Here is a 16195-nt window from a genome sequence, read left to right on the forward strand (position 1 = left end):
TAGTCCAATGTAGGATATGTTTGATCATCACGAGATACTATTAAAGACGCTTGACTATTAAAGAAGTCGCGTGATTGTTAAAATTTAAGTGATTAAAAATGATGAACTGATAATATGATAGTAATTTTATAATTTATTAGTTTCGTACACACACGCACGCGCACGCGTGTGTTTAAAACTTAAGAATACCCGATTTTTATTAAAAACTATGATTTTAACGTTATTATCCGAGTTTAATTATCAATAGAAATTGTTAGTATTTATAATGGTAATATAGTTCGGGGTATGAGTGCGAGCTGAGCGGAACAAGTATAATCGTAGATGGTATGGATGAGAGCGCGTAAGTTTAACTGTTATTTAAAGTTTCTTTTTTCTAGCTCTAGCTCTACACTCTCTTGTTCCTATCAAAGAGAGGATTGCTATTATCTTTTTATTCCTATTATCTTTTGCAGTTTACATTGCGTTGCGTTGTAAGGATTGTTCTCTAATAAACTGTTCTGAATTAAATATAGAAGACTAGATCTCATTTATAGCGGACACGCGATTAAACTCAACAGAGATGATAACTGGAGAGAAAAAAATTGTTATTTTTTGACAATATATAAGATATAACGTTAAAAGTATGCATACTTATTTATACAGTATTTAATAACTAAAAATCATGATTTCAATATTTTATCCTCGGAAATATTTATGTATGTAATAATCATAAACTTTTATTAATCGTCAATCATATCATCGTTCTTCAATTAACTTTGAGGCCCCAATGAAGGCTCTCTGATATGTTGTAGCCTGGTTAGGTTTGTAATTGTTACTGTTACGATTAACCTTAGGAGCCTGAAACTTCTGAGAGCTTGATTGAATTGCGGCGGCGTAGGAAAGGGGGGGAAAGGCTTTCATTGTAGGGTGAGTTTAGCGGCGAGTTGCTATCAAAGAAGGACGATGTATGGAATTCCTGCTCTGGTATCAAGAGTATATGATACAGGTAGTTAAAGCTCTGTTGTCCATATGAAGATCCGGGCAAGCGCTTCCGCGTTCTGTCTGCAGGAGCCAAAATTTACGTTATGAGATGCTAATTGACGAATGAATGCGGTAAATGGGATCGATTAACTACTAATGGCTAATAATGACATAGATTTTCGAGCGAAAAAATCCGGTTTAAATGACAATTTTTAATTCGTTATTAAAAATAGAAATACGCATGACATAATTATATATATATTTTTTTTAAATATATATGACCTAAATTGTTAATAACTATTAAAAAGTACAATAGAACTGTTTTGTTATTAAAATTTTTTGTCGCAATGTTCTTTTGATCGAACAATTATTATCAAATCAAGTAATAAAAATATTTTCCTTCTTCTTACACTATAAACTTTTGAGTTTACAAAAAAAATCGCCTAAAGAAAATGATATCACCATTTCACGATCCAAATTATAACTTTTCATGTCGTCCATCTTATGGACGCTATTTTATTTCTAATTGGAACATTGGCGATTGGCCAAGCTTCTATTCCTAGGGTCTCTAGCTCGCAAGTGTTGCGAGTGCCAGATGGAACGTACCCATAGTATTTTGTCAGTGATAAAAAATTACTAAGCATCAACTGTGCATGAATGCTATTGGAAGCATCTTCCTTTCTATAAGATCCCACGAATACAGTTTCCAATAAACTATCTTAGATCTCCAAGCTAAAATCGGCCATTTTTTAACATCTTTTAACATGGTAAAAAATATTCGACATTTATACTATTTTTAAATATATAAATATATTATATATATATATATATATATAATTATATATAATTTAAAATGATTTTCACAAATTGATTACAACAAGGCATAAACGAATATATTTTATTACTTGCTACTTACATGAAAGTATCAAATATTGAATCGGCTCTGTAACTCTTTATAAATATATAGAAAAATTTAACGTAAAATTTAAAAAGTATTAAAAAGTGCCTTATTAATCCATTAAAATAATGCAAAAGTAAGTTGGTATCAAAGACTTAGTAAATGTAAGAGGTAGGAATCTTTTCCACAGCAATTTTTTATGTCTGGATTACATCCGCTACATAATGAAATGTTATAACGGTAATATGTAATCTTTGCCTTTGTAAATTGTATTTAAAGTAATAAATGATATTAATTGGAGGCAACATCGGGTTATGATTTGTTTAAGATATAAGTAACAAACTTATTGTACATCTCTGCAAACATTAATTTGTCAAAGCTCTTTTAGAAGAGCTGATTTAGCGTTTTTAAGTTTATCCAATCTCCTTTGTAGATGAGAATTTGCTGTCTCCAATTCCTCTACACGACTTTGTGTTTCTCTTACCTAAATAAAAATATTGAACAGACATAAATATAATTTTCTAAATTGTTTTGATACGTATTTATTGTATACGGTGATTCAAAATAACCTTTTGTCCTTAAAGGGATATATTCTTGGCCGTATCCTGAGATGATTTTTGCCAAAGGAATAATCATCTCAGAATGCAGCTAGAAATATATCTTTTAGAACAAAAGGTTATTTTGAATCAACCTGTATACTTATCATTTGTAATAAAAATCAATATTCATACTTCTCTCTGCAATTTTCTTTTTTCTACTTTCAACTCATCTTCTGCTTTTTCAGATGCTTCTGCAGCTGATTTGTAACGAATTACTTGACTTTCTAATCTAGCTACTGTTGCTTGCAGTGTAGACATATCTTGTTCTGCTTTTTGTAATTTAAATTTATAATCGGCCAATAATTTATTTGCTTCACGTTGAATATCTTCGTTATCTGATAAACCTATAACAACAAATTCATCAATATGAATAAAACAATATACAATATTCTTAAAATATACATCGATAACTATATTCATGAAAATTTTTCTTACAATTCTTTAAAACTTTTACATAAATTTGAAATTTTTCCGAATTTTTAATGATTGTTTTTAGAAACTTTCTCAAATTTTTTATACAAATTAGAATATTTTTTCAGAAATTTACATAAAAATCTATATGCAAGTTTATATTTCTAGAATTCATCTAGATTTTCCTTTTTAAAATTTCTGTGAAGAAAATTTATAAAATTTCAAAAATTTAAAGTATCTTTTCAAAAAAGTTTTTGTAAATTTATAATCAATATAAAAATATATGAAATTTTTTTTTCCCCGAGTATATATATATATATACGCGAGCGTGTGCATATGTGTATATGTTCAGATCACCCATACCACCTTTTTATCTTCGCAGGATAAGGTCTAATCGAAAAGTTGTTCGGACAAAAGTTGTACGGTTTCAAATATCAATTCCTGGTGCTACGTTTGACCTTGGGTGGGGTCGTCAAGGTCAGATCAAGGATACGTCGATATTTTAAATGAAAACTCAATTTTTTATTGCCAAAAATTGACTTTCGAAATATGTTGATGATCAATTTCTCGGAATGAGAATTTTTTTGAGAATATGCAATGAAAAATAGGGAGTTCTATTTAAAATATTTAACGTGACTTAGTCCTGACCTTGATAATACTGACCCAAGGTATAACCAATGGCACCATCTTATGCTGCCTCAAAGTCATAAAACTTTTGTCTGAAACATTTTTTGATTTAACACAGTATTACTGTGAGATATTTGAATGAATCTTTTAAAATGGGATATTCTGTATAATTTAGATGCTTGTATGGAGATATATAAATAAAAATATTAACCTAATATCGAACCAGATGATTTTTCGGGTCTCATGCGATTTCTAGTTTCTTCTAATTCCAATCTTAAATGGCGAATCTCATCTTGTAATTCCTTTTTTTCAGAAGCAAATTTCCGTAGTCGAATATCTAAAAAGTATACACATTATAAAATTTTGTTTGATTATAAATGCTTGATTTTTTGATTAATTATATACCTAGTGAACCTTTACCAGCCGTTTCTAATAATTCTGCAGCTTCTGTACTGACTAATAACTTTTTTTTATGACATAATCCATTTTCGATATTTTCGTTATCCTCATCTTCATTTTCCTTATTGTCAACAATGACTAAACCGTTTTCCTAAATTATAATTTATTTTAGGCTCATATAATTAAATAAAAATTTACATATATTACAAGATATTTTTTTACAATATTATGTTTTATTTTGAACAATACTCAATATACATACTTGTATAAGTGTATCTCTTTCTAATAACTGTGCTCTGCAAATATCTAAATCTTCTTTCAAACGTTGACTGACTCGTTTTAATTGTTCAACATCTCGATTCTTCTCTCTTAATTCTCTACGTAATTGTGTAGTGGTTTCCTCTAATTCTTCCAATTTATCTTTCAACAAATCAACTTGGTAGGCATAAGACGATTTTTCATTGTCTAACTGAGCATTAGCTATCATAGCTTTTCTAAACTTTTCTTCAAATTCTTTTAATTCCAGCTAGATAGAAATATATTTTAAAAAATTGTGTATTAAAATCATTAAAAATTAAGTAATAAAACAGAAGAGGTCTATATATATATATACCCTAATATCTCTGCTCAATCCTGCATCTTCCAATGAATCTTCTGAAGATCTACGACTCGATTGGAAATTATTGGAATTTGTAAGTCGTGATGTACGTACTGGATCTGGAGTTACTCTCATGGTTCTATTTATATCAACTACAATCACATATTAAATATATACATGTATGTACACAGTGATTTAAATGTAATAAAGTTTGAGGGGGATGATAGGTCTTATCAAGTGACATAATTTTTATCAAATAACACCAGAATTCATCAATGTTGTGTTATGACACAATATACGTGATATTTTTTAATGCCTAGAAAAGGATACACTTTAATGATATTTATAATTTTGCATTTACTTTTTTGCTATATATATATATTTTTTTAAGTAGCTGTTTGAAGCAATGGCTTTTACTCTGAACTATACACATTAGATAATATCAAAGTATTTTGCAAAGTATTGATTATTGAACTTTTTTGGAAATGTACTTGACAAGAGCTATCCTTCTCTCTTCATTGTTCTCTGAAGTTTGTAACTAATACTATGAATCACTATACTGTGTATACACGAAAAAAGTAGTTCTAGAAGTATCATTATCTACCAGCCTCTACTTTATTAATTTCAATATATCATCAAATTCTCTGTAAAGAATAAACGTGACATGTTTAGTTTGCACATTTACAAATGTATGTATAAGTAAAAAAGATTTATTTGCCTAAATAAATCCATATTTATTACAAATTAATTTTTCTTATTCTTTACATTCTAAACAATCGATGATTTATAGATAGTGTATTGAAAGGAGGATGTTAAAAAAGAGGCCAATTTTTGCCTACAAAGAAGTAAGTAAAAGGAATAGCGTTTTTTTTTTTATCAATTTTGATCTTCTGAATACAATAATGTTAATAAAAAGTTTGGGATCGATAGGGAACACTTTGAAAATTAAGCATGAACATGGTGTATTAACAGAATTCGAATGCTGTATACAGCTATCACAAAATGCATCCGTGTAAGTTTTTGAGGAGAAACAGGTGTGTGTATACGCGCGCAAAAAGAAAATTAAATAAAAAAGGTGTTCCCTATCGATCCGGAACTTTTTATTAACATTTTCGTATTCAGGAGATCAAAATCTATAAAAAAACGCTATTCCTGTTACTTATACCTTCGTGGACAAAAATCGGCCTTTTTTTAATATCCTCCTTTATTAGCAATAGTGCGTGTGGAAACGAATCGGTTTCAAAACAGCATTGGACATATGTCTGATATCACTATTGACTTTGCATGTATTTTATTTTATTTCCACGGATTACAGACACTAATTCGACTATTAGTCCTGTTTCTTCAAAAATTACAGTTTTAAAAAATGTATAAAAAAATAATGTATAAATATAATATATGCGAGTGCTGAAAATATTTGTAATAGCACATAGAATTATTTCTATGCAAAATACGTTCATCCTTTATAGATAGCTGAACGAATCTGGAGATGTTAAAATTAATGAGTAATAGTGTAAATTGTAAATTATTGCAAAAATATGAAAATATAAATATAAAATTCAAGATGATTTTTTTAAACTACCTGCACAAATGTCATACACCCTATCAGCATTCTCTTCTGCTTCTTTTTGTTGTCTTTCTAATTCACGCATTCGTATATCCCTGGCTTCGGCTCTTGCCTGTCTCCTAGCAGCCAGTCTTGCTTCTGCCTGAAAGTATATACAGAAAATCAAATCTATTATAAAAAATATATTTACATTATTGGTTTATTATCAATAACCATATTATAAAGTTCTAGTATAGAATATCTATTAGAATAATTAGTAAATAATTATGAACTTGTTCATTAGAAATTTTTGACCTAACATTTAATTTTATTTTATAAAAAGACAAATTATTTATGTATAGTATTATGTATAGTTGCTGCATAATTCAAGCTTAATATTTAGATTGAGTAAATAATACAGTTAAATGCAATAGTTAATTTAAGAAGATATAAAATTTATATATATTTTTTGTATAATTTAATGCAACAAATAAAAACAGGGTGTGACAAAACAACTGTACCTGCTAATTTCTCGAAAAATATGCATTTTTTTTTAAATATTCACAAAACGTTGGCATTCTAAGAATGGATTCGGATATGGAGAAAACCCACGAAAAGCATAGTTTAAATATATAAAAGTGTAAGAAATATTTTTGCCAACAGTTATAAATACATACATCTATATGTTTATAAGCATTATCTTAAGTTAATTAAAATATAGGTACACAATGTTAGTTAATTTAGCACAATAACTTATATTTTTACGATCGTATTCAGAATGCATTTTTATCTCTGAAATTCTATGGTATGTTTAACATAAACCATAGCATGTATGGTGCTAACATTGTTATGTGTATTCTAAATACCAAATCCTTAAAATAAGAAATGTATATTATATGAGCTCGTAATATATATATTTCTTATTTAAAAAAAAAAGTTATATATTTTTATATTATATACATAATGAAAAAATAATTAGAATAATTGCATTATTTTTAACAATTAAATGATTTGTACAAATTATAGTATATAATTTTGCAATATCTTATTTTTATCTGTATTAATTTTTTCAATATTACAATTTTATCATAAAGATCATACCTCCTTAGCTATTTGATCAAGTGCTTGGTCTTCTGCAGAATGCCGTGTAGCAGTTCGCTTTCGTCCAGCTATAGCTGATTCCATTTTGAATTTCTTTTCTTATAAATTTTGTTTCAATTGTAACGATTTTAGTTAATTGTAAGAGAATCCATGTCCAACACACTAACAGGCAAATGATTAGCTAGGAACAAATTTATTTTATGCAGATAAATAAGCTAAAAATAAGTCTGTTAATAGAAAAATTATAACCAAATTGTGCTAAATTTAATCATGATTTCTTTGACTTATAATTTTTATTCTATTTATTTGTTTACAATTATTTATTTACTGTATTTAACAGCCAATTTGATTCTTCTGCCAACAACAGGGATCTTTGAAAGCGATACTTTAATTATGAATTTTAACAGATAAATTTAAATTTAAAAATTAATTAAAGTATAATTCAATTTCTATAATAATAAAAATATGTTAAAGTTTTTGACAAGTACCTATGTCAATTTTTTTTCAAATCTTTATAGAACAATAAAAGCTTCTTAAAGGCTTCTCTATTGCTGATGGAAGAATTTAAATTTCATGTTGCTAGCAGAGGGTTAATATACATGTCTTTATATTTTCTTTAAATTTTAGTAAATTTTTATATAGGTATCTTCCTCCTCCCTTCTCTTTCTCCCCCATCTATATTAAGAAATATTGACTACTTATAATTTAATTTAGTTGATAATCAATACGTTAAACAAGGGCAAAGTAAGAGTCAAATTATAATTAAAAATGTAATTAAATAACTCTGATAATTTATTCTAATATATTGTATTATATCACAATATATAGAATAAATTATCAGACTTATTTAATTAGATTTTTAATTATAATTTGACTCTTACTTCGCCCTTGTTTAACATATTGATTATTATTATACAAAAGAGTCCTTAAAGTTTTCAATTTATTTGTTTTTTAATTTAGTTGATTTTCTATGTTTTCTTTAAAAAATCCATTTTATATACTATATAATTATACCGTACAGTCAATGTACAGTTTTTAAAGGCAGAAACTCAATACAAATAACAATAGTACATGATCTCCCCTCCCTCCCTCCTTTTTTCTATCACTATAGACAGAACTTTTTCAACTTGTCTATATTTACGTTACGATGTATAATATATATATATATATATAATACACCGATAAACGTAATCCTGAAACTCATTGAAACTACATAAAAGGATATAATTAGATATGTGTGAGGTAAGCAGCACACAAAAATCTTTTATGACACATCATGTACTTCAAATGTCATTAATGACACACACACATACAAATATGCACACGCGCACACACATCACACACACATACACACCATGCGCGTGCGCACTCACCACACACACACACATACACACACATAGCCATGACTGTTTCATTATGTTTCTACATTCCACCATTCTGTTGCTCATTCATTGCAGGATTTGCAGATGAACACTTACGATTAGGACATGTCATTCGGTGAATAGACACATATTTGTCTTAAACCGAGTCACATGCAAAGTTAGGCACTATAAATAAAATCAACGGGAATCGGATAATTGATCGTTACGATTTCAATACGAAATTGTTGGAGGAATCTGACTTCGATGGTATCGCGAGCCTATTTCCTCTATTTCCTAAGTGGATTTCCGACCCGCAAAGGCACGTCACAGTACCATGAGTCTATTTCAATCTATGATCGGCGGTTACAGGCGTTACAGGCATATTATAGGATTCCATCTCTAGACATGTAGGATCGTTCGAGATTCCGGCGAACCGGCGGTTCACTCAGGCGTAAGATTCATTAAACACAGTGCGCAACATCGCACTCAAATTTAGCGAAAGATACATTTTTTCGATTATTCTCGCACTCCACTCGCTACTCTGCACTGCAAGGACAACAATGTACACGAAACAGGCAAAGGCAACCACGCAAGCAAGAAACACACCACCCCGCGCCGAACTCAGCCGAACTGGCCGAATCACGAACCATCATTTCGTCTCATAGGCCATGGGGTGCGTTCCACCAGAGAAAAACCTGAGAGTGAACATCCTGGCCTTTTTCGTGAATCAGACCTCGTAGGGTAATATGTTCGCGTTATAATGGTTCTCTTCCATACTATTACATATGGGTTAGACGAAAATGAACGATCAACTTTGATTATTCGAATCGGGAGGCTGTAGTGTGATTACGGCTTTAGGCCCATTCTACAATGGGCAGTAGCAGTAGTGGATGAAGGAGTAGGTGTAGAAATCGACAAATCATAATCGAATGTGAGGAGAATAATTAATTATCATTGGTCGATTTCTACGCCTACTCTTTGATCCACTACTGTTCTGCACATTGTAGAATTTACTTTAAGGTACATTCATATGCAACTGTTCAATTCATGCAGCCTAAAGCGAGGTTGTGGACCCACCTTAAAGCCATGGCCTTTAAATTTTAGAATGAAGAAATTTTTCAACTAGAGGTCTCTGTAGTCTTTCATTTTCATGTCGATTTCGACACCTGTCATCTAGACACCTCAAAAAAACTGGCACTTGCTATTGTTGTAGTAACGTTAATTAATTAAAATTTAACGGAATTAAATTTTAATTATTTTTTTTTTATTGAAATATGAATGAAATAGAAAGCTTACGACAAAGAGTCAAAGAGCTCGAAAATGAGCTGCAAGAAAAGGAAGCTAAAGATGCGATAGTAACAAGGAAAAAGATTGAACATATGTCAGATGAAGTGGTGGATTCGAATCCATATAGGTAAGTTTAAAATTAGTCTCTCTCTCTCGTCGCTTTTATTTTTTTAATTTAAATTCTTTTTGTTTTTTATATTAAATCTATTTTATTTATAAATCTTCTATAATTTTATTTTATATTGCTATTTTTATTTTTTAAAGATTATCTTCACGAATGTAAATTTTTTATATGAAAATTTTATTAAACATTTTTTAAACATTATGTCATTATTGAGAGTATTTACTGTCTATATTGAAAATTTATAGTTTACATTATTATTATTATTATTATTATATGTATACATATTACAGATTTTCAATATTGATAAATATTATATATAATCCAAAGCTGCTACTTGTAACCTGTACTTATTTTAAGATTGTTTTAGAGATATATTCTGTAACTTTTAACAACTGTAACATTTTTATTATAGTTACAGTCATTAAGAGTAACAAAATAGGTCCTTTAAGAAGCTAATAGTCTTTTGATTCTTGACTGTATCTAAGACAGTCTGAAATATGTATAAAAATCAACTATGAATACTAGCCTAAAACATGAAGTATGACATATTTTTCTCAATATTTAAATTTCTATTTAAATAAAATATTTTTCTCCAATCTTTTACTAAAACAAATGTATAGTAATTTTCTGAGTTTCATAAATTTGAATTTTACTCACTTTCTAATATCTTGCAGTCGATTGATGGCATTGAAGCGTATGGGTATTGTTGAAAATTATGAAAAAATACGAGAATTAACGATAGCTATAGTTGGAATTGGTGGTGTTGGTAGTGTAACAGCAGAAATGTTGACAAGATGCGGTATCGGAAAGGTAGGAATATGATAATAATGTATATTATATTAAACGAGTCATTCAATGTTTTTTACTATGTTTTATTTTATTATATGTTTTAGTTAATACTGTTTGATTATGATAGTGTAGAACTTGCAAATATGAATAGATTATTTTTCCAACCATATCAAGCAGGGCAGAGTAAAGTGGAGGCTGCAGCAAATACCTTACGTTATATAAATCCTGATGTGGAAATTGAAATACATAATTATAACATTACAACTGTCAATCATTTTCAAGATTTTATGAATACAATAAAATATATATATATATATATATATATATATTTATAAAATCTACATATGTTTTACTTAATTTAAATTCATACGTTTTTGCAGTCACTCCAGTTTGCAAAATGGTTCAGTCGACTTGATACTGAGTTGTGTCGATAATTTTGAAGCTCGTATGGCAATAAATACTGCTTGTAATGAACTTAACCAGAAATGGTTTGAAAGTGGTGTATCTGAAAATGCAGTGTCCGGTCACATTCAATTTATTATACCTGGTGAAACAGCTTGTTTTGCAGTAAGATTTTGATTATTCAATAACTGATATCAAATAATTTGTTTTAAGTGATATATTAGTTTTTTTACACATAGAACTAAATATATTAGTAAAAAATATTTCAGATGAAAGTTTTATAGTTTTAAAATATAAGTGACAAATTTATGCAATATTTTGTAAATTATTAATGTCATTGATATTTTAAAAAGATGATCTATAAATTTTTTATACATAATTTGAATTCTTCTTCATTATTTTGTATTACAATATTTTGAAAAAACTATTAAAGGTTTTATTAAAAAAATCAATATATAGGATGGTGTATAAAACGTTATATCATTTAATTATCTAATTTTCAGGTTTTAACACTGCATTATACAGTTTTATATCAACTTTCTTAAAAATAAATGTCGTTTATAAAGCTAAAAATTTAAAGTTTAATTCTTTTTTTTTATAAAATAAATGTTCATAAAGCTTTTTTTCAAAAATGTTTATTAATTCAATAGAAAATCTTGTATACCGCATAAAACAAAATATTGACACATTATTAAAAAATCACTATGATATTTTTAATTATTTTTTAAAGAATTATTTTATAAAATTTATTTTGCAGCTCTTTTAATAATACATTTGAATTTTTAGTGTGCTCCACCTTTGATTGTAGCATCTAGTATTGATGAGAAAACTTTGAAACGTGAAGGAGTATGTGCTGCATCATTACCTACTACGATGGGTATTGTAGCAGGATTTTTGGTGCAAAATACTTTAAAGTTTTTGCTAAAATTTGGCAAAGTATCTCATTATTTAGGTTACAATGCTATGGAAGACTTCTTTCCCACTATGACTTTGCGGCCAAATCCAAATTGTGATGATGCATATTGTAAACAAAGGCAAAAAGAATATTTGATAAAGCCAAAAATCCAACAGAAGCAAACTACTATTATTGAGAAACCTGTACACGAAGATAATGAATGGGGTATATAATACTTACACAGTACATATATCTATGGAAGTTACAATCTCTAAAATATTTTTAAAACTAATTTTTTCATTTGACTCTCATTCATATATAATTATAGTTACAAATCGATGATTGACGCAAATCTAGAGCATGATTGTGCATGCGATTAATTACAATTTTAAATATAAATAATTTTACACACGCATACGCGTGCGCGCACACACACATAATTAATTGACTACGATTCTCTCTCTTTTTCTCTCTCCAACATTAATTTTAATCTTTGCTGATTTTTTTAGTTGATGGTCTATAATAGACTGTATTATATTAGAATTATTATATTAAAAAAAATTTTAATTAATCGCGTGATCGCACACCATCTCGCATTAGTTGTCTATTTATAATTATAGTTAAAATATCTTATTTATATCTCCAAATTATATTCTTAAGTATTTTTCTTTATAGGAATCAGCTTGGTCGATGAATGGAGTGATCATTCAGATAAAAAAACATGTACATCATCAACCTCAGGTGTGCGACAGGCATATACTGTACCAATACCTACCCATGCAACCAATTCAGAACAAACTGTTCCTGAATCTACAGGATTAAGTTTAGAAGAATTAATGGCAGAGATGAAATCAATTTGAAGATAATTCAATTGTAGACATGCTATATTTAAAAAATGTTAAACTTTTTTTTATATTTTACACAATTATTATACTTTTTGTCGTTGATATATAAAATTACCTGGTATAATTTATAAAATTATCTGTATGTTTATTACAAAGGAAATAACTTTTGAATAAGAGTATATTTTACATAATAATAGCAATTTGATATTAATAAAATGATGAATTATTATTTAAGATATAGTGCAATATTAATTTTTATAATTTGACATAAAAAAATAATTAGTTTCTTAATATTTATATATTTTTATATCAATTAGTAATACAAAATTATGTAAAAATTTTTTAAATAATAGATATTTTATAACACAAATTACACATCAAATTTCTCAAAACACAGAGATGATCCCTCTTCTTCATACTCTTCTCTTGTCACAAAAAGATTAGGAAATATTGTGTCTTCTGAAAGTTTTTTCCCTCCAAACCATGCATAAGTAACTGGACTAAAAATTGAAAGAATCTCATATTAATCTTATTAAATTTTCACAAAGAAGTAGCAGATGTAATATGTATACATATATATAATACCTTTGTGGTAAATAGACATTCACAGAATATTCAGCTGGAGCTAAACTTCTAACTTCTTTGTACACTCTGTCTTTAAATCCTGGAAATTGTGCATTACCACCAGTAAGAATAATATTGGACAGAAAATGGGGCCATGTTTCTTCGCTACAAGCTTTTATGGAATCCATGATAGCTTCTGGAATACCCATTTGTCGAATGCCAACATCTGACGGATGAAATAATATTTCTGGTATCGCAAATCTTTCATTAGTCAAACGTAATACTTGCTGCTCGTTGGATGGCTCAGGATCCTTAAGATATCCACGTCGAAGAGTCGTATAATCCGGTAAAACGTAATCTTTAATAATAGTATTATTCTCTAATTTATATCTAGCTTGTTCCATATCCTTAAAGAAGTCTTGCGATACAAAACAACAATCTTCTTTCACTTGATTAATTACATATGTTTCATCCATGACATGCAACTGACGGTAAGATATAATTTCTTTCAGATGATTTGTTAAAAGCTTGCCACCTACATCTATTCTTCGTATTCCTTCTTTTACTTTTGTATCGTTAATATAAGGAATAATGTGTGTAAAACTATAACCACTATCTACTATTATACAGCATTTTGTAGTAGGATACTCCATTCTATAATTATAACACGAAAGACTTGCTGCATTTATTTTTAAGAGACTGTGACATTCATATTCCTCAAAGAAGATCTCTGTCATAGCTTCTTGAATACTTGGAAAATTAAATATAGGTTCAGTTACTATTACAGATAACTGACTTAAATTAACTGAACAAGAATCTTTTGAGAACATGTAGTCCCATACAGTTTTTTGAATATCCCAATTCACTAGGTAACCTTTCTGAAAAGGTAAAATGTAAAATAGTCCAGAGGCGTCCCTGCACTCTTCGATTTGATTTCCTATGAAAGGTCTGCGCCGTTCACTCTTTGCTTTCATTATGCAATTTGGGACAAATCTAAAATTTTTCATTGATTAATAAGTAAATGTACCAATTCAATCAATTGTAATATAAGCATCTGTTTTAATAGTACTTACTTAGGTGTCTCGTTGGCTAAACCAACTTTTGCCATGCAAGCACCATTATCAAGAATGAAAGTAGAATTAGTCATGTTTAAAAAAAATATAGTAAATAAGACTTCAAATACAATTTTGATGTATTTGCTAGCAGTCAAGGAATATGATGTATTTGCTAGCACTTAAGGAGTATTTATACTGTCATATATTAAATATTTTATCTTGTTTGATATTATCTGAAAAAATTATAATTTTACGACTATATATAAGATATTGTAGAATTATAAATATGTATATATATTTGTGAAGTATTTAGATAGTAATAAGTTATTAATATAAAAAGTTATAAATTTAAATAATGTATTAGAGCAGAAAGAAACCTGAAAGTGCACATCCATCCCGGCTTTTTTCGTGTACCAAACTGCATAGAGTACAAAGAGGATAAGATAGAAGTGCGCCCATAAAAATCTAATGAGTGCATAACTATCAGATACCAGTTACACCGGAATACACGATTCTAATAGGTTAATATTTTAATATTTAATAGGTGCATCCAGAAACACGACCGCTCACTAAGCACTCAATGAGCTTTTTTATCTGATTGGCATATTCTATTAGATCTAAATATGTAAACCAAACAGGTATGTACAAGAGCTCACTGAGCGCTCAATGAGCGGTCGTGCTTCTGGATGCACCCATTATCTGTTCCTCCATTGTGCCAATGAGAGCCATGCTTTTACGCAAAATCATGACTCTCATTGGTTATCGCTCGCCGCTTCACCGCTGCGCCGTTCTGGTCTGTAGGCTCCCTAATGCCTAGTTCACACTAGGCGTGATGAGCGATACGCGGCGAGCGACAACCAATAAGAACTCTGCTTTACATCGTCGTGTGAGCTAAAGCGAAGCTTTTATTGGATATCGCTCGTCGTTCATCGTCCATCGCATCCAGTGTGAACTAGGCATAAGCCCGGATCCTCATACGGACAACAGCGCTTTGACACCGGACGCTGATTGGTGAAAAACGGGTTATAGGGTTAAATTTTACCCTCGCCACCGGTTTTTCACCAATCAACGTTTGGTGTCAAAGCGCTGTTGCCCGTATGAGGATCCGGGCTAAGGGTGCAAACCCATGCAGCGGAATTAATAGCGTAACGCGGAACGAGAGCGGAACCAATCACGAGCGTTCACGTTTCTCAACCATTTTTAGGTTAGGAAATTTGTTGTCATTAATAGTGAGTAATAACTAATAATCACGAGCGATCACGTTTCTCAAGCATTTTTTGATTAGGAAATCTGTCATTAATAGTGAGTAATAACTAATAATTTATCTCTGCACTCACCACGTTGTTATTCCGCCAGTTTTGTTACGTTGAAACGTGAACCCTTAATACCCATGTAGCGTAATAAGCGCAACGCAGACTTTGCGCAACCAATCATAAATCGTTATTTCATAAAGGTTACAATCACATTAAAACTAATTTCACAAATTTTAACATCTTTAAATATTTTTTCCAATGAGAAATGCATTTAATTCTGTATTTAGATACTTGATAATAAAAAATGAATGATAAATGAGATCAAGGGATTTGAAACCGCGTAATGAAAACTGCGGAACGTTCGTGATTGGTTCCGCTCTCGTCAGTCATAAAATTGCAACATTTTCTTTTTGTGAGTTTATTCGAAATGCTGCTCACTCACCGAACGATTGTTTCTTACTTATGGATTTATAAATAAGAA

At 29.4% G+C, this 16195-nt stretch overlaps 3 protein-coding genes across 4 annotated transcripts; 1 reads left to right on the plus strand and 2 right to left on the minus strand.

Annotated features, from left to right (window-relative positions):
* Nucleotides 1-2013: 2013 nt before the first annotated feature.
* On the minus strand, nucleotides 2014-9159 carry LOC108781097 (leucine-rich repeat flightless-interacting protein 2). 2 transcript variants are annotated; one of them, XM_018548978.1, is made up of 9 exons: nucleotides 9107-9159; nucleotides 7140-7320; nucleotides 6075-6201; nucleotides 4508-4644; nucleotides 4157-4420; nucleotides 3901-4045; nucleotides 3707-3832; nucleotides 2590-2801; nucleotides 2014-2342 (listed from the first exon to the last, which is right to left on the minus strand). In XM_018548978.1, the coding sequence occupies exons 2-9, from the start codon at nucleotides 7221-7223 to the stop codon at nucleotides 2232-2234; spliced, it is 1206 nt and encodes a 401-aa protein (XP_018404480.1). In that variant the 5' UTR covers nucleotides 7224-7320; nucleotides 9107-9159; the 3' UTR covers nucleotides 2014-2231. The 2 variants fall into 2 exon arrangements, with proteins under 2 accessions (XP_018404480.1, XP_018404479.1); XM_018548977.1 differs by lacking the exon at nucleotides 9107-9159 and adding an exon at nucleotides 8618-9077.
* A 499-nt stretch (nucleotides 9160-9658) lies between these two features.
* Nucleotides 9659-12857, plus strand: Uba5 (Ubiquitin-like activating enzyme 5). The gene is made up of 6 exons (XM_018548944.1): nucleotides 9659-9914; nucleotides 10586-10721; nucleotides 10805-11005; nucleotides 11085-11267; nucleotides 11889-12222; nucleotides 12673-12857. The coding sequence occupies exons 1-6, from the start codon at nucleotides 9775-9777 to the stop codon at nucleotides 12855-12857; spliced, it is 1179 nt and encodes a 392-aa protein (XP_018404446.1). The 5' UTR covers nucleotides 9659-9774.
* Nucleotides 12858-13212: 355 nt separating this feature from the next.
* Nucleotides 13213-14629, minus strand: Arp6 (Actin-related protein 6). The gene is made up of 3 exons (XM_018549019.1): nucleotides 14480-14629; nucleotides 13428-14399; nucleotides 13213-13342 (listed from the first exon to the last, which is right to left on the minus strand). Exons 1-3 carry the CDS (start codon nucleotides 14551-14553, stop codon nucleotides 13213-13215), a joined length of 1176 nt encoding a protein of 391 aa, XP_018404521.1. The 5' UTR covers nucleotides 14554-14629.
* Nucleotides 14630-16195: the final 1566 nt, after the last annotated feature.

The sequence above is a fragment of the Cyphomyrmex costatus genome, unplaced genomic scaffold (assembly GCF_001594065.2).
Source record: "Cyphomyrmex costatus isolate MS0001 unplaced genomic scaffold, Ccosl1.0 scaffold76, whole genome shotgun sequence".
NCBI lineage: Eukaryota > Metazoa > Arthropoda > Insecta > Hymenoptera > Formicidae > Cyphomyrmex > Cyphomyrmex costatus.

Bases quoted from the DNA above. Each gene is read 5' to 3' on its own strand.
- Arp6 (XM_018549019.1), bottom strand. From the start codon at position 14,553: ATGACTAATTCTACTTTCATTCTTGATAATGGTGCTTGCATGGCAAAA. The intron at 14,400-14,479 runs GTAAGTACTATT...GAAAAATTTTAG, and splicing joins TTAGCCAACGAGACACCTAA to ATTTGTCCCAAATTGCATAA. The intron at 13,343-13,427 runs GTATTATATATA...TTCAATTTTTAG, and splicing joins AATGTCTATTTACCACAAAG to TCCAGTTACTTATGCATGGT.
- Uba5 (XM_018548944.1), top strand. From the start codon at position 9,775: ATGAATGAAATAGAAAGCTTACGACAAAGAGTCAAAGAGCTCGAAAAT. The intron at 10,722-10,804 runs GTAGGAATATGA...TATATGTTTTAG, and splicing joins CAAGATGCGGTATCGGAAAG to TTAATACTGTTTGATTATGA. The intron at 11,006-11,084 runs ATATATATATAT...TTTTGCAGTCAC, and splicing joins TTATGAATACAATAAAATAT to TCCAGTTTGCAAAATGGTTC.
- LOC108781097 (XM_018548978.1), bottom strand. From the start codon at position 7,223: ATGGAATCAGCTATAGCTGGACGAAAGCGAACTGCTACACGGCATTCT. The intron at 6,202-7,139 runs GTATGATCTTTA...ATATACTTTCAG, and splicing joins TTGATCAAATAGCTAAGGAG to GCAGAAGCAAGACTGGCTGC. The intron at 4,645-6,074 runs GTAGTTTAAAAA...ATGTGATTGTAG, and splicing joins GGTGTATGACATTTGTGCAG to TTGATATAAATAGAACCATG.